This window comes from Gallus gallus, chromosome 11 (assembly GCF_016699485.2).
Source record: "Gallus gallus isolate bGalGal1 chromosome 11, bGalGal1.mat.broiler.GRCg7b, whole genome shotgun sequence".
NCBI classification, from domain to species: domain Eukaryota; kingdom Metazoa; phylum Chordata; class Aves; order Galliformes; family Phasianidae; genus Gallus; species Gallus gallus.
Window position 1 is genome coordinate 1,043,150 of NC_052542.1, and position 17,834 is coordinate 1,060,983.

The window sequence follows — 17,834 nt, forward strand, 5'->3', positions numbered from 1 at the left end:
TGCACACTGGTGACCCCTTCCTGCTCCTGACGTACCAGCTCAGCAGCATGCAGCTTTGCCCATGTGAGTGAGCTGTGTGGTTAGTGCCAGTGGTGCCAGCCTGGCTTTTGCACTTGACGCTGTCCATAAGGTTTGGTCCACACGTAGTTTCCATTACATGGGTTTTATTACACCTTTTTTCGTAACATCAAGCCAGATCCCTACCCCGAGTCCTTTGTGCCTTGATGCCAGGCAGAGCATGTATTTGGGGTGCAGTCATGGTTACTTGTAGGTCTGCATGGTCCGCAATGAGAGGGCAGGTATCTAGGAGCAGGGAGAGCAGAGGTCGTTATCATCTGGGGGGACTGGAGTCCTTCCTGCCCCTCAGGGAGGACAGGAGGAGAGCACCACTTGGAACCTTGAGGACCCTGCCATGCTTTCCCCATTGCAACCAGCCCAGTGCAGCCTCTTGCACCGCTGCAAGACTGGTGCAGCTCCTAGGCTCTGCCCTTGCTCCCTCCAAACTCATTTCCCCAAAACCACGCGGAGTAGCACAGTGTTCCCCAAAATGCACGGACCTGGGCAGGGGGGCAATCAACAACAACCACACCGACCATCTCAGCTGCACTACCCTGCACAGCGGTACATGCACATCAGCCTCCTGGGCAGAAGCCCAAGCTGCGCCATCTCCTTCAGGCAAAAACTGGCCTGACAGCCCCAATAAATACTGAATAAATAGAGCCAGCATCAGCCGGGTGCTGGGAGGCTGCACTGAGGCACGCAGGGTGGCCATGGGGTGCGCGGTGCTGCTCACTCAGGCAGCAGCTCCTCCAGCTCCTGCTCATCCAGCTGGTTGGTGGTGACAATGTGGTCGAGCTGCTTCATGTACCGCTCCAGGTCCTGCATGAAATGGGGGATGCGAGCCTTCTCCAGGACGCCAAATTTCTTCAGGCGGTTCACATCTTCGTAGGAGACCTGGTGGGAAGCAAGGGGATGGATCAGCATGTGCAAATGAAGGGATTCTGTCTCCCTGTGGCCCCCATTGCCTGTCTGGCTGGGTTTTCTACACTCACACTGCCCAAATGGGACCATGGACTGCCAAGGGATGGAAACGAAGGCTTGAGGTAAGTTTTGAAAGAAAGACATGGGAGAAAAAAAAAGCATCTGTGGAGGCAAAAATGCCTGCAGGGCAAATATTTGCCTGAGCCGGGTCTCAGCTTTGGGAAAATGGATAGGCAGGAGAAGCTGGTGATCCCTGCACCTGAGCTCAGGGCCAGGGCAGGATGGTACAGCAAAAGAGGAGCCAGAGACCAAATACGAAGAGCTGTGCCCCTATATATAGGGGCTGGCAAGGAGAGATGTGGAAGAAAGTGAGATGGTCTCACAGAGCTGGAGCCAAGGCTGCATTCGTAGTGCAGGCTGACTATAAAAACCTGACCATTTCTGGGCAGAAGGAAGTCAAAGCAGGACGGGCTCCTGATGGTGCTGTGTCCCTGCTGGTGCTGCATGCAGAGCTGCCTGCACATGGGCTGCCTGTATGCTGATGCTTGATACTGCTGTCTGGAGGGAAGGTGAGGCCGTGTCTGATGTAGTGTCTCAGTGTCCTAGGAAAAATCCTATTTGCTCTCACCAGGACAGCACACCTTGCTGCCCAAAACCAGAAAGCCCCTTGCCAGTGCAGAGTGTGAGCTGTGACCCCAAGCTGTTGTTACCTTTCCAAGAGCAGCCAGCAATGGGAAGTCGATTGTCTGCCGATGTCGCAGGATGCGGAGAATCCCATCCAGGTACACCTGGTCCTTACTGAAGCAGCCTAGAAAAGAGAGAGGGCCTGGGAAACACCAGGAGATGACTCCAGGGTAAACCCTACCTTCCCAAATGTGTTGGGGCTGACAGGATGAAAAGACTCAAAGGATGAGCAGAGCCAGTACTGGGGTCCCATGCCAGGGAGAAGCCTGGGCAGCAGAGTGCAGCGAGGCTCCATTCCCCAGCCCTTAGGAAAAAGGGACAGGCACTGGAGTCTCTCACTATTTTCACCGTGATTTGTGATTGCTTTTTTTTAAATGCTAGAATCTAAACGCATCCTCAAAAGGCTTATCTTTTTTCTCCTTCGGCTGCTTGAGATATTGTGCAAGGAATGGCTAAGATCCATCAGACTGGGATGACTCCACGGGGCTCCCCAGGATGCCTCATCCATCCTTGCCTGATGGACAGCAGCCAGAGAGGTGATGGGGCTGCTGGGTGTTGAAAAATATACCATAAAGGGACGTGTAAATCTATACGAAAGCAGAGCTAGGGATGAGGAGGATGAGAGGGCAGCAGAGCCACTGCTTGGAAGGACTCTCTGGCTGGCGATGGCAAAGCCACCCAGCCCCAGAATGCATCCACTGAAATAGAAAAATCCCTTCCAAAACATTGAAGACTTTGTCTCCCCGAAGCCGTACCTGGCTGTGAGGTGTCAGTCTGGCCCCGCTTGGCCCGCACGCAGTATTCCCACCGGATGCCAGCATCCTGGACGTACTGCTCCAGGTCCTGGAAGAGCGCGGAGAAGGAGAGGCGGCTGGCCCGCTCAATGGTGTAGTAGAGCAAGGCTGCACGCCAGAGGAAGGGCTGCTTGCGGAAGAGGACACTGTGCAGGCTGGCCAAACCTTCCTCTGTGGGGTTGGCAGGCTTCAGGCTGTACTGCTTGCGGCCCTCCGAGCTGTGCCAGGGCTGGCGGGTGTTGTTCACCCCACGGATGTAGTGGGTGCCTGAGGAGACAACAGCAAGCGTGGTCAGCTGGGGACAACTTGGTGAGCCTCAAAAATCTCAACCCTACTGTGTCCATCCTGCCTGCTATCCCCACATCCCCACGGTGATGACCACTGAGGATGCTCAGCATCCTCCCTGCTCTGCCCATGGTCCCCCCATTGCCCCACTGACCTATCTCATGGCGCAGCATGCCCTCCAGCCAGTACTGCCGGGCTCCAGACAGGTTGATGGCCAATGTTGGCCGGCTGTCCTCCACCATCATCACAGCCTGCGACAGGAGATCATCGGTGAGCTGCACCACTACCTGTGGATGAGAGAGGAGGCAAGCAGACACGTTAGCAATCTTCTGCTGGCTCAGGACCAGCAGACGGTACTTTGGGCAACTCTTCAAAATGTCTAAAGGAAACACACTACAACTATTCCAATCCAGAAAGGAAATATGTCAAAACTAGAGATACCAGGAGGCTTCCTGGAACTGATGAGGAAATGGACGACCTGCTCTAGGTGGGTGCTTGAGTAGAGGGTTGGACCAGATGGCCTCCAAGATACCTCTCAACCTCAAGCATCCTGTTTTCCAGAGATTCTGTGAAATGCCTGCACTAACACATTTGGTAATAATCCTGCACCCTGGGAAGGCCAAACCACATCCACTCCATGGGCTTGCAGAGAGGGGACACACATGGTGATAGTCACATGGCTGAACAGGGCTGGGTGGGCACTGCCCCCTGAGATGTAGCAGGATGGGCCTGGAGCCCAACATGAAGTAGCTCCTTTCAGCTAATTGCAACCACAAAATGTGAGCAGGCTGCGGGGAAGCTGGTGTGCTTCATGACCAAGGGCCACGTGTGGCTTTCCATCTTCACTCATCACCTCTCATGGGTAGACTGATGCCCAGACAGTTCCCAGGCAAAAGATAGATAACCTCCCTAAAACCCATACCTGGAAAGGTGCTGTGCACACAGCTAAGGGCAGAGCACAGATTTGCACAGGCAGCGTCAGTGTGCCACCACATGTGACTACATCACTCCTACTTCTGTAGCTAAAGTCTTCCAGTGCAACACTGTAGGAAATGAAGCACAAAGACTACAATCACTTTGCTCCAACAGAGCCTTCTCACCCATTCCTTGAGCACCACATGCACAGCAATGGGTATGTTTCTCATAGGGATTTAATTGCTTTGTAATGTGTCCTACTTATAGGGCACCTGCCAAAAATACCTCATGAGGGAACCTAGCTCCTTTTTCACATCTTCATCTCCTTTTTATTATCGCTTTTAAGACTTCAAGAAAAGAGCAACAAGCACAGATCTGTCCAAAACACTTGCAGGAAGAGCTGCCAGCCACACACATATAGCCATGCTTCCCACCTGGGCATTTGTCAGCTGTGATTAGCAGCACAACTGGTGAACACCTTTACACAGAAAGAAACAGCTCACATCAGCATGACTGCTCTCTGACCCATCCTGGAGGTGAATCCTGTGCCTCTGCTGTGACACGAAGAACCAAACCACATATAGCCGAGCACACAGGAGGTGTTTGCATGGGCACATAGCTCAAAAATCCCTCTGCCACATATGTGTGAACTCTAAAGACCATCTGTTTTATAGCTCAAACTTTCCAGTTTGAAAAGCAGAAACCTGATAACATTGCACTCCTGAGCAAGACATTGCCTTTAAGCTTCTGAGGTTTCACTGCAGAATTGCTAGCACAGCCCAAACTGAAGCACAGATTTACTGCTACATTATAGCTTTTATCTCTTTTTCTTCTTTTAAAAAAGAGAGGAGACTAAATCAGTTTGTTTTAAACCCAGATTTATTATTGTGCAAAGCTGTTCATTAAAGCCAGAAGTGCAACCTAACAGAGCAACACCGACTACTGGGCAAATTAACAGCAATAAAAAGACTTACATGGCAATGGTTTAACTGGATCATATATATGAAAGACACAGAGAAAAGACTTACCACTTTACTTTTAATGTGCACATCCCTTCAACTTTACTTCTGTTCCAGAAAGCAATTCAAAATAAACTAAAGTTGTCCTTCCACTGCCCCTCCCCACATCCAGCCTACACTCAGAGGTCACTGCTCGAACCTCAGCCTAAGGCACAAGTCCTGACCTGGGACCCCAATGAGCTGAGTCCTGCAGATTTTAGGAGACATGACTGAAAATTGGAGACAGTTTCAAAGTAAACAGAAAGAAGGAGGCACATAGGAGCCAAACTTTGGTACTATTTTAACTAATTCCCATTCATTATGTTAACTCGGTGTGACATGAACATAACAAGCATTGCAATCCCAAATGAAAACAGCTGAGGCTGAAATCTTGGAACCTGGGTGGGGAAGGGAAGTTAAGAGAGACAGAACTTAAAACAAAGATAAGAATGCATTTCACTGTCATAGTACTCTTCCTGCTCCTTCAAAGCCATTGCTGTGTTCTTCAGCACCGAACTAGTGCCTGAACTCCTGTGACAGTCCTTTGCTGTTTGACCTAGAGCTCCTCCAGGGAGCACAGGATTTGATGCGCTGTGTCAGCTTGTGGGGCTCAACTGCAAGGACACCATCTAACACACACTGCTCGGCTGGCTGGGACAACATCTTGCTGTCTTGTCACTCTTAGTTGCCCCTATAGGAAAAAAAAGCAACAAACAAACCACAAGGAGGTTGGAATTTAGGATATTAGATTCAGAGTACTTGCAGAACAGATAACCTTTTCCCTAGGAATGTTCTCGCTTATACCTGCTTTCCATCAGCCTGTTTAAAAAGTAAATAATCAGAAAAATACACTGCCCAATTGTCCACACTATGGCAAGTTCCTCAAGGACAATGACTTGTATTCAGTGGTTTTCTATGCCTCCTCTAATGTCTGTTCCAATGGGAACTGCTTCGTTGGGGTTATCCCAGCTGGCAGCTTTTGGGAGGGTGTTGCTTGCTTGGCATCCCATGAACAGCTCAAGTTTCAGTATTTGAAAAGCTGACTGTGAAAACAACACTGTAAGAGCACCCACGCAAAAGAAACAGAGGGATTGCATAAACCCAAGAGTTTAACTACATGAATCAAATTACTGAGGTCAATGCTCTATGGAGACCAACTCCGCTGTTCTGATAACATCCAACTCTCCCTTCCTGTCCGTACCTTCATCCCCACCACCAAAGAAAACTAGCCAGGCTTATGATAACCTGATCTGTCCGTGGCTTTTTCCTCTACTGTAAGGGAAATGCCTTGCTGAAGAAGGCAGCTCTTCTTCCATCTGCAGCACAGGTTGCTGCTAACTTGATAGGCATAGATTTGCTGGAAGTTCAGACATTTTTCTCCCACTGCTGACCACAGGAGTGACACAGGGCCTATGGATTTCCTCCTCTTGTATTTCACCCAAAGGCGAAAAGCATCCCTCAGACCAGCTGCAGATTAAAGTGCTTCTCCATACAGCCCTGGTTTCTAAACCTACATTCATTCTGACGCACTCTAACAGAGGGAAGAAGGCATTTTGAACACCAGCGATCTGCTTAGTGGTGAGGAAGCTGCATGCTAGCCAAGGAAGTGAGCACTACCTGCTCAAGCAAGACTTTGCTGGATGGCGGTGGCACCCCCAAGGATGCCTAGCAAGGCCTTACCCCTACTGCCATCTGGGTGTGCTGCCAGGGCCGAGCTTGGTCAGGGAGGTCCCCTTTTGTACAAAGTCCCTCTTCAAGAGAGCCACAGAGAGAGATGCCTCAGCTTTAATACGCTGTAAATAACACCTGTGACAGAGCGCTCTGTGTTTAAAAGGTTGAGAGCTGAATTACTTTCTCTGCATTTATACTGCAGCACAAGTCAATTGTCACTGGGCTTAGCAACCCCATCAGATCACTGTACAAGGGGTCCTGGGGTAATCCTTCATGCACAGGCACAAGGCAACCACCAGGAACAGAAGGCACTTGCTTATTTTTTCCTCTCTTGTGGTAAAGAAAAGGTAAAGACAACAGTGAACCCAGCTATATGAAACAGAACCTATTTTTTCTTTCTATATGAGAGCTAGATAACATCAAGTGAAGTAATTAGGAAGCAGGTTCAGGACAAAGAAGCATCACTGAACTGTGCGACCCGCGGTGGGAGGTTTACAATGGCTCAAATCCATTAGACAAGTGAATGGAAAGGATTCTGCACACAGGAACACCTTCTCTGGCTCAGGAGGACACTATGCTGCAGCAGCAGAAGGCCACATGACGTTGAGGGGAAAAGGGTGAGGGTCTTCTGAGCAGCTTGGACAGGGAATGTATTCGACAATGCAGCGATGATGTTGTTTTGTCTCATCAGACAGAAGCCTCAAGAACTGCTCCAGGCAAAGCCAACCCTCTGGGTGCAATTCTGCGTATTTCCAGGGAAGACTGCAGCTTGAATGCTCGTGTTGCACTGCCCACAGCACGTTTCTGGATTCAGCAGCTGGCACTGAAACCCGATGCTTTCACTGGAAAGCACAGATCCTTGCAAGGTCAGCAAAATTCCTGTCACCGTTGCTTCACAGTGTGCTGAGCTCAGCCTTCAGCATCTTCATCACAGAACCCTGTGCACTTTCCAAGACCCAACTCCAAAGCAGAACAACGTATTGCAGAACCCAAGGGAGAAGAAAAGGGATTGTTCTAAAGCTGGCCTTTTGCTGAGTAATCCAGGCAACTCTGCATAGCAATTGCAGCCTGACAGACAGCATCAGTTGCCTTATTTCAGGACTCCCCAGTTTTGCCCAGGTACAGATGCTGTGAGAGCAGAAGACTAAAACTGTAACCAAAGCCTTATTCCTGGAGCAGCAAGGCCAGCTCTCTAGATCTACAGTTTCTCTCGTGATCAGTACTCACAGGTTGGGCCCAAATTTTAAGCACAAACACCAGCACATCCTTGTGGTCCATTAAGCACTCTGCCCAGTTTGTGGGTGTAATGACAGAGAAAAGAGCTCCCTAAGAACCGTGGGAAAAAGTAGAGGCCGCTGATGGGACCAAAGCCTCGCCCCAGCACTGACAGCAGTGTGTGCATCTGCTCTGTACTGGCAGGGTGTGGTGCGATGGGGCAGGACCAGCACAACTGCCAGGACCTGAGGACACGCCAGCCAGCATTATTTAAGAACATTTCACAATGCCTGGATTACTACACGGTACTTACCAGAGGTCAGGGGTTTCTTTAGTGCAAACTGTGAGCAGCTGGGAAATCCATGAAAAATGGTAAGCAGGCGTCTGAGCTCCAGCAGCATCACCTCAGCCCTGAGCCAGAACAGAACCAGAACAGCCTCAGAACCTGCAGCCTGGACTACAACAAAGAAACTCTTGAATATGCAAAGTTCACTGCAGTGCAAATACTTACCCATAAACATGCTCCCTGGGGTGCTGGAAACTGGCATCCTGCCTTCATCACAGCTCAGACCATCCCTCCACACCTCAAGTGCCAGGGATGGGGGCACAAAAGGAGCACTCTGCACTGACACCTCCTTGGCAGCCAGTGCCACCAGCCCTGCCCATTTGCAGGCAGCTCAGATCGCTGATGCACTGAAGTGACTTTCCTTTCCTACCATATTCCCAAATAACCATCTTCTTGGCAAATTTTGGAAAGACTCATCTAGATGCTGCACAAGTATTTGTCCTGGGACTTCACTTGGGTCAGGCAACTCTGTTTTTGCATTCCCTAAAGTGCTGTTTGCTTGCTGATTAGCTGGAAAGAAGCAGCACAAGTTTTGATTTCGTGTTTCTGGTTGCCGCAGGGGTTGTAGCTGAAGGTCTGCAGTCACCTTGCAGCCCAGCCAGGCAGAGAAAGCAGCAGCCATGCTTGTACACCCGCAGCCCCTTGCAAATATTTTGGCCATATCAGAGACAAGCTTTTGACTACCTTTTCCTCAGCTGCAGACCAACAGCCCACGCTGCATCCCCAGCTCACAAATAAGCAACACCATGAGATTTCTGGGCTGCTCCCAGTGCCTAGAAGTCTGTAGCACAGGTCAAATAGGCTTGGGAGCTGTCTAGAGTTGCAGCAGTGTGGCACAGCCCGGCTCTGTGCTCTTCCAGGTCTGATGGAAAAACTACTGCAGGGCTGAGAACTGTGTCAGGAAAGTCCATGCTGACCCTGCTGGATCATGGTGCCTCCTGCACCCTATCAAAGCAACGCTGCAGCAAAGGTGGGAGATGGGAGAACCAGAGGGTACTTGCAGCGACGCAGTGCCTGGCAGCTCGGAAACCTGTGGGGGCCCCCATGAGATAGAGTTTCTTTTTGTAAGAAACCATCATGATTAGTGCACAACACAAAAGCAGCAACAGAAAAGCAAACAGCAGTGCAGAACGGACAGGGTACAGCAGAGAGAAGACAGCAAACAGAGATACACAGGCAGCGGGGGGGGGGGGGGGGGGGAGGAGGGAGGAAGGTGGTTCTGTGAAGCTGCTCTGTTCCTCAGCAGGGTGTAGAAATGGCAGCAAGTTTTTGTCCAGTACCAGAAGCAAAGTTTGACAATGTTTTCTATACAAAGCATAGGTGAAACATTTCCCTTTTCCCTTCCCCAGAGAAACTCAACACAGTCTGTAGTGACTGGTGATTCATAAACCGATGCTTGGATGGTTTTAAAAGCACTTATCAAAAGTTTCAGAAAAAACACAAGCCATGAATCTTGCATTCCAATGTACAAACCTAATAATTGAACCCTTAGATCCCTTAAACAAAGGAAAAATTACACAGGGCTGGCAGAAAGCCATAGACTAACAGCTAAGAAAATAAGTCTTTCTGCCCAGGTAGAGCTCAATACGTTTTAGATTAATGAAGAAGAATACAACAGCTGAATTCAACCAATTAATAAAATTAAGAGAGGGAACACAATTGGTCCAGAAATACTTCTCACCACTTGGATCTGGGGCGATGGAAGTGTTTGGCACATACACTGTAGGCCCGAATAGGAGGAAGCCCCTTATACAAAGCCATGGGGCATCCCTCTTCCCTGTGAACATCCAGCTGCCAGGAATCACTCTTGGATAAATCCTCAAACTCCTCACCCTGCTTTATAATCCCAGTGAGCTCTGTTGTGCAGAAGGAGAGCAGCTTTCCAACCAAGCAGCTGTGACAGTGGCATCAGCAGTACAACGCAGCAGGCAGATATGTTTTGTTTCCACCTTTTCACCGTGACTTTGAGATGAGAGAGAAAGGCACAGTGCTCCTGACAGGCAGGAACCAAGAGGTAAACAACAAGAAAGGAAGGAACGCATTTTTATACTGTTTATTTAAGTCTTTAAGACTTTTGGCTCAGTTCCTTGCAATTCCACTGTTACAGAACAGCAGGAGTTCTGAGCTGTTTGGAAGGGAGGGTTATTTGGCTAAATTCAGGAAGCCAACTGAAAATCCCTCCTGCTTCACCTGACCCAGGCTTGCACCCAACGGGCACCCTCAGAAAGCAGCTCAGGGCGTGCAGCAACAAGTGGTAAGAGATGCTAAGGAGCTTTCCACCCCCCATCCCACACAGCTGATTTACCACTAGTAACATCTTAACAAGGTATTTTCTAGTCTTAAAACCTCAGAGTGGAGTTTGAAGGCACCGTAACCCAGCACGTGCCAAAGAAAAGCCGGAAATCTCTCCCCCACCTCTGCCTTTGAACACGCGAATGAACCCAGCTGCCACAGATTTCTGCCATACCACTGCTAGCAGAAATAGGTTATTCATCCCAACAGTAATTGATACCTCATGGACACAGCAAAATAGCCCCAACCCTGTGCGCCTGTCCACGTGGACAAGCAGTAGCTCTTCTCCTTAAGCTTAGCTCTCGTAGCTTAAAAGGGAGATATTTCTGGAATGAGAAATCCAGGCAAATTGCTGGGGCACTAGCACCTGCTTCCTAACTTCAGGACACTGCAAGCCAGGAGCTGTGCCAGAGATAGAAGGAAGCCACAGTTCAGGGCAGAAAAGCAGAGCAACTTACTGCAAGGCAAAAGAGAAAGGCAGACCTGCTTCCCTTTGTTCTTTTCTGCTCCAAGCCCTGCTATTCTGTACAAGCCGGCTTCAGGAACACGCAGGACAGCTGCTGGTACAGCCCTCTCCGCTGCTCCACTCTTTGCACATGGCTCTGTGCAAAGAGGGGCTGCTCCTGCTCTCAGCTTTCCAAAAGCTGCACAGAACACACTGGCCCTTAGCATGCACCAGGCAATGGCCAGGTTAAAAAGAAATTCTGTAGCTGTATCACATTTGCCCAACCCATATCCAGGCTCTTACACTGTTCTGGGAGCCACAAACGGCCTGAAGAAGCTGCTCAGAATGAGCTCAGCGTCTGTAAGAGCAAGGCAGCAATGCAGAAGATTGCTGAATTCCTTTGTGAAATACTTTTGCAAACAAAACTGCCGCCAAGTTTGTTTACAGAATCCTCAACTACAAACTCAGGTCTCAGATACAGCTTTAACTCCTGCCCTGAGACATGAACCTCTCAAGCTTCTTTCGCCCAGCAAGTACGTTTCTTCTTTGTATCCAAAACACTTCTTAATTCAATTCTGCTATCAGAACTGACACTTTGCTGAACAAGAACAAAGCTGAAAAACATTTCGCACATTTATTTCACGAAAGATTATAAAAAACCAAGGACAGTGATTACCTCCCCTGCACAGCCTTCCTTCTGCATGTACTTTCGGATAACAGACCAGATCTGGCACTTGCTCAGCAGTCTCCCACCGGTGGCAACTTCGAAGCTCTCATAGGTCCCATACTTCTCCAGGACAGCATGAATGATCCTAATGGCCTGTCATACACACAGAAACGAAGTGTCAGTCAGAATACCTTCTCCACTCTCAAGTGCCACCTTCCACAGCACCAAAATTCCCAGGTGTAACAGAACCCAGCTGAGAAAATCCCTGATAAAGGGTTCAAATAACTAGTGTCAAGTGCCTGTGAGGTGAGATGTTTCTGTGGGAGAGAAATGGAACGTCTTGTTGGCAGGTGAGTACCAGGAGAGATCAATATATAACACAGTCAGCATGGCCCATGGCACGCTCTGTCTTCACTTTATCTCTAATCCTCGCGAGTGTTTATTTGCAGAACTGGGCAAACCAGAAGTGAAACAGCCTCACTGTACATAGCACACTGCCTCTAGATGCTAAAGCCACGATTGTTTTCATCTTTTCTGCTTTCGCTTCTTCTTTCAAACTTAAGCGCTTGCAAATCTTAACAACTTGCTTATTAGTTTCTCATTGCAACACTGGATTGGTTTCAGGAACTCACAACCCAGAAGGCAGTTGATACAGCACAGCTCCTGACACAGGACATCTTCTGGCCTGGCACAAAAGTAGCAAGTACGAAAACAGGACGGGTTCACAACTGGTCATTCTGGAGCTACAGAGGAGATCTTTGTTGTGCTCTGATAGCTCAAGACAACAGAATTAGTATGAATCAGCTGCAGAGAATTTTACAAAGAGGTGAGGAAGTTGTTAAAAGCACCACACGGTTCAAGATGTTTGTTCTTCACTGGCCACCACATCTGCTCTGGAGAATTTCTGTAGAAACAACGATTTCAACAGAGCACTCAGGACATGAAAGAGCCAGGAGTGCAGATGTGCTCCTTCCCAGAACACAAGCATGCCCTGCAGTAAAGCTCCCACAGAGAGCATTTCCTCGGGCAGCAGTGCTGCTTCCTTCAGGGTCTCAGCACAACCATGGTACTGCAATAACAGCACGTGAATAAAAGCAGCACGTGCTATTTTATCAGATTTAATGTTACGGTACCCTCTATATGAGCTCTTATTAGCATGTTTCTTTCCCTAAAGTGAGTTTGCACCAAAGTCATTTGCAAGCAATGAACCTCTTTAGCCTGTTTGTTAATACACATTCCAAACTGGATGACTACAACCACTCTTTTGCAGTTGTTTTGGAGTCTTTCAGCAGTTCTACTGCCTCTGTAAACCTGACTGCAAGATGCTTGCTCACCTGCTGCTGCAGGACAAAGTGCTAATGCTGAGTTGTTTGCATTTTACCTTCTCCTCCTGAGCTCTGTCATCCTCTTTCTCATCCAACTGATGTTATTTTAGCAAGTGCAGTCCCTGAGGGGACCCCTACCTACTGCAAGAGGGATGACATATGCTGAACACAGGTATTTCACAGTCTAGAAAAGATTGTGGTGCTAGAGTTCAGCACACCTGGGCTGACTGCACAAACAAGCCAGGCTATGCACCACAATACATGGCTTCAGCAGGGAATTAAAAGCACATGGTTACACAGTTAACAACAGACTGGCTGGCACTCATGCTCTTTGGCAGTGCACTCTCTAAAACTCTTACTCCAAGTGTCAGGACTTGCCTCTTTACTGCATTAGTTCCACACCACCAACTTGCACTGAACCTCACGCCATGTACAAACAAGAGGCCAAGTTCACACTGAGCGTGGGAGCTGATTTTGTGGATCAGACCTTAGGTCTGCATTATCTGAGGCCTCCTCCATATGCACACCTGTCAGGGAGCAGTGGAAGCTGCAAGGAAGCCCTCTGAGCCCAGGAGCAGATTCTCCTATCACGGTAAAACCTTGCTAACTGCTGAAGGTACCAGCTGGAGCCCTGCAGAGGTTACATTCCCTCTTCCTCCCTACTGAAACTCAGTTGCTTCTAACATCTGACACCTGTTCTCCCCCTGGGGAGGCTTGCTCTGCTTTTGCCTCTCATAGGAGCTAATGACCAGGATCACCTTAGCATGTGCTCCTGCAGCAGCTCAGTCCCCTTCCCCAGCCACCAGATAGGCACTGAGCTGAACCCTGGAGAGCCACCAAGGCCCCTCCTGCTGGCTTGCAGAAGAAAAGGACTGCTCCTTCTTATCGCTTTTGTTTACCCACTGCGAAACTTTGTCCCCCATCCCCTAAGACAGCAAGCAGCATACAAAGAGGAACTCAGTGCAGATGGCGCACAAAGCTGACAAAAGGGGCGTGTACAACAGCAACTTTCAGATAAGTCACAGACAGTAACATTCCTAACATAGCACATTTGCTCTCTGAGAAGCTGCTGAGCTCACATCAGCCCTCCCTGCCTGGTCGGTGGCCTGGCTGGGCTGGGAGCAGGAGCCTGTGACCAGCTCAGCCCACAGGCCACGTGTCAAGGGACAACAAACACTCAAGCTGTGCTTCAAGCCCCGTGTTGATGCTGTTCTTATGCCTCCAAGGAACTGGGCTGCCAACAGTCTTCTTAATCTCTAGTAGCATAAGCCATAGAGGGGCTAGAAGGATCCTTCTGATTTTTTCAGTTTCTATAGAAAAAGGAAACAAAACAAACCAACAAACTCCAAACTCCTCTAAAAACAAAACCAAAAGCAAAGAAAACCAAAGTGCCTTCCCAAAAACCATCAAAATCCCCAAAATAACCCAACAAACAAAACCAGCGCCCAACTAAAATAACAGTAACAAACCAAGAATCCAAAACCAAACCAAGATAACCCACAACCCCAACCAAAAAAACCAGAACAAAGCAAACCACCAGAAAACAAACCCCCAAATACTCCACAGTGCAGAACAGCTGATTCAGCAGAACTGAAGGGGTCATCAATCTCAAAACACGAAAAATAAGGACAGGGGATTGATTTTGGTTTGCCTGCTCTTGCACCGAGGTGTTAAATCAGTACAAGGTGCTGAATGCAGGGTGCCAGCAAAGGACCACTGTCAGCACTGCTGCCAGGTTGCTGTCCATCTCCCCTTCACCTGAGCACTCACCTCCACGTGAAGTACCTCTCCACAGCTCTCACTCCTGACTGCTACATGCTGTGCTTCACTGAGAAGGCAGAAGAACCTCTGTTCTCCCAAGATACATTACACAGCCAGAGAACTTGTAAAGATAGGTAGAAATATGTAACACTAATATCTCTTGCAGTGGATGTAAGAACAAGATGAGAACACTCATGCTGTTTATGAACAGTTAATTTCATTCCAAGTAATGCATAGAGATGAGTAATTTCAATTATTTCCATTTTAGAACACTGTAAGCCAACTGTACCAGAAGAGAAGTGGGGAAGTAGCTCTGCGCAATTCAATTTACTGCATTAGTCAGAGACCCAAACACACTTAAACACAGGAAGGAGTGAAAGAAAAGCCACACCGAGGTCATTACTGGAATCCAACCATCCCCCCTGCAACAGCATTGATGGCACCAGTTTAACTGGGGCAGAGGCGTAGCAGGAACGGCACTGGAAATGCCTAACTGCTTGGAAAGTTGTTTACAGACAGAGACCAAACAGTCTGGGTAACAGTCAGTAGGAACAAGAGGTGATGTGGCTGCTGTGCATAGGCAGAGCATGGAGGAGCCCACTCCTTTTGCCTCCTGCTCTGATGACCCAGTGCTCTCCGTTTGCTGCCATTCATTCGTGATTACTACCTGTGGCAGAGAGCAGCCAGCAATATTTCAGTAGCTTATAAGCAACTGAAGCGATGAGGAGAGAGACACAGACTGCGGTAAGAGGAGCCTACAACCCAGCTGCCATCCGCTGTGCTTGCTGATAATTACGGGTCAAGGGTGCTGCCACGCAGGACAACCTTTACACCTTCCAGAAAACAAACCAGGCTCAGCCAGCAGGATGCAGGCTGAGAGCTGCTTTGCATGAAGCCAGCCACACGTTCCAGTTCTTGGTCTGTCAGTTCTAAAGCAACAGTGTAAGGATTCCCCGCCAGCTCACAACCATGGCTGCACATCTGTAGGCAGTTTGAGGCATGGAGTACGATCCAACCCCGGGAGTCACTCTCTTATCAGCTACAGAAGGCGTATGTTGAACGTGTAATTAAAGGAGAGCTTAGACAAGCAGAACAAAACAAAGCAACAAACCCAGATGACAAGCAAAGCAAGGTCACACAGCAGCAGCCAGGACGAGGAGCAGGCCAAGGGGGTGCCTCTGTGTATACCATGTGCTGAGGCTCCAGCCTGGCTGGCCAGCAACACTTTCGTGGTGGCTACTGATCTCAGAGCCAAGATAACGGATCATGGATCAAACCTCATCATAGACCATCTAGGTGGGAAGAGAGATTAAGGCCCACTCAGTCCCAACTCCTACCACAGGGGTGACAATTCCCATACATCAGGCTTCCTAGGGCCCCATCCAGCCTGGCCCTGAGCACTTTCCCAACGGGGCATCCACTGCCTCTCTGGGCAGCCTGTGCCAAGGCCTCATCGTCCTCTGAGTAAAGAGGTTCTTCCTAACATCTAGTCTAAATGTCTCCTCTTTTACTTTACAGTTGTAACCCCTCGTAGTATCGCTACACTCCATAACAATGAGCCCTTCCCCTGCCTTCCCTTTAGGTTGGCAAAGACCTCTAAGATCACCTAATCAACTATCCACGCATCAGCACCATGCCCACTAGCCACGTCCCTCACTGCCACATTGACACGCTTCCTGAACGCCTCCCTGGTCAGCCTGTTCCAAAGCCTCACTGCTTGGTTGGAGAAAAAGGTTCTCCCAGCACCCAACCTGAACCTCCCCAGGTGCAACGTGAGGCCATCGCTCTCACCCTACTGCTGTTACCCGGGAGCAGAGACTGAACCCCCTCCCCACAGCCTCCTGTCAGGGGCTGCAGAGCCACGAGCTCCTCTTCTCCACGCTGACCCATCCCACTCCCTCAGCCGCTCCCACAGCACCGTGCTCAGATCCCTCACAGCTCCACTCCCTCCTCTGGACACGCTCCAAAGCTTCCGTGTCTTTCCCGTGTTGAGACACCACGCTGAGATGCCTCACAGAGGCATCACATCAGTGCCTCACAGAGGGCTGATCCCCTCCGCTCCTGCAGGCTGCACTGCTGCCGACACAAACCGGGATGCCTCCGCGCCCACCTGGGCACGCCGCCGGCTCAGTCCAGCGGCTGTCAGCCGGCCCGACACCCCACAGCAGAGCCGCTCCATCCCCGAGCGTCCTCCCGGCCTCGTCCGGCCCCGCAGCTCCCTCCGCCCGCCCTCACCTGCGCCACGAAGCGATCGGAGGCGTCGCGGTACTTCTCCAGCACGGCCTCGGGCACCGGCTCGGCGTACTCGAACTGCGGGTCGTAGGCGAAGCGCTCCCTGAAGAACCGCTCCCGCTCGGCCTCCACGTTGCGCGGCCGCAGCGCTACGAGCAGGCAGGGGCTGCGCCTCCCGGCCCCGCCGCCCTCCTCGGCCCGCGCCCGCGCGATGTGAGGCAGCGAGGCGGCGGCCCGCATCCTCCCGCGGCTCACCGCGCCCGCGCTGCCGCTCCGCCGCATCCCGGCGCCGGTTTCCGACAAACGCCGGGTCCCCCGCGGGCAACGGGGTGAACCGGACGCCGCCGGGCGAGGTGGTGGAGAGGGGCACGAGCACAGCCGGGAGCCATCGCGGTCCGGCAGCGCGCCCAGCCCGCTACGGCCCTGCCCGCCCGCCGCCCCCGGGTCCAGCACCATCTCCTCCAGCGCGGCGGCGGCCCCGGCCCCGCTGCCCCCTCACGCCGCCGCGCCCGACGCGCGCAGCACGCAGCCAATCGGCGTCGCGGCTGCTGTCTCACAGCCAATAGGAGAGGCGCGTGGCGAGAGGCCCCGCCCGCCGCCCCGCCCGGCCACGCCCATCCTGTGTGAGGCGGCGGGAAGATGGCGGATGTCGGCTGTGAGGGTCTCCGTGGTTTTGAGCTTCTCCGGGTGGACTCGGCGCCATATCCCAGATTTTGGCACGTCTGTGGTTGTGCCAGGTGGTCCTAGTGGCTTTTCAGAAAGCCTAGCTCTTGGGACGCTGTCTGGAAAGCAGAATCTCACAGGATTTCTGAAGGTGGAGAGCATCCAGGAGGACATTGAGACTAACCCCGACCTCCTCACGGGATCACCCCAAAACCCGATCGTACATCTGAGAGCATCGGGCGAACACTTCTTCAGTACTGACAGGCCTGAGGCTGCGGCTGCGTCACTGGGGAGCCCAGTGGTGAAGAACACGTCCCCAGCATCCAACCTGACCCTCCACGGATGCAGCCTTGAGCCTCTCCCTCACACCCCGTCACCGCTCACCACACAGTTCTCATAGACTCACAGAACGGTTGGGTTGGAAGCAACCTCAAAGCCCACCCAGCCCCAACCCATGCCATGGGCCGGCTGAACCCGCAGCTCAGGCTGCCCAGGGCCCATCCGTGGCCTTGGGTACTCCCAGGGATGTGGCACCCACAGCTCTGGGCAGCAGTGCCAGC

At 50.9% G+C, this 17,834-nt stretch overlaps 1 protein-coding gene across 4 annotated transcripts; it reads right to left on the reverse strand.

Annotated features, from left to right (window-relative positions):
• Positions 1-147: 147 nt before the first annotated feature.
• KIAA0895L (KIAA0895 like) lies at positions 148-17,129 on the reverse strand. 4 transcript variants are annotated; one of them, XM_025154265.3, is made up of 7 exons: positions 16,615-17,129; positions 11,303-11,446; positions 2,899-3,031; positions 2,421-2,726; positions 1,692-1,789; positions 794-954; positions 148-303 (listed from the first exon to the last, which is right to left on the reverse strand). In XM_025154265.3, exons 1-7 carry the CDS (start codon positions 17,065-17,067, stop codon positions 201-203), a joined length of 1,398 nt encoding a protein of 465 aa, XP_025010033.2. In that variant the 5' UTR covers positions 17,068-17,129; the 3' UTR covers positions 148-200. The 4 variants fall into 4 exon arrangements, 3 of the variants coding, with proteins under 3 accessions (XP_025010033.2, XP_025010034.2, XP_040501928.1); XM_025154266.3 differs by lacking the exon at positions 11,303-11,446; XR_003077176.3 differs by lacking the exon at positions 148-303 and having other exon boundaries at positions 819-954; positions 1,692-2,213.
• Between the last annotated feature and the right edge of the window lie 705 nt (positions 17,130-17,834).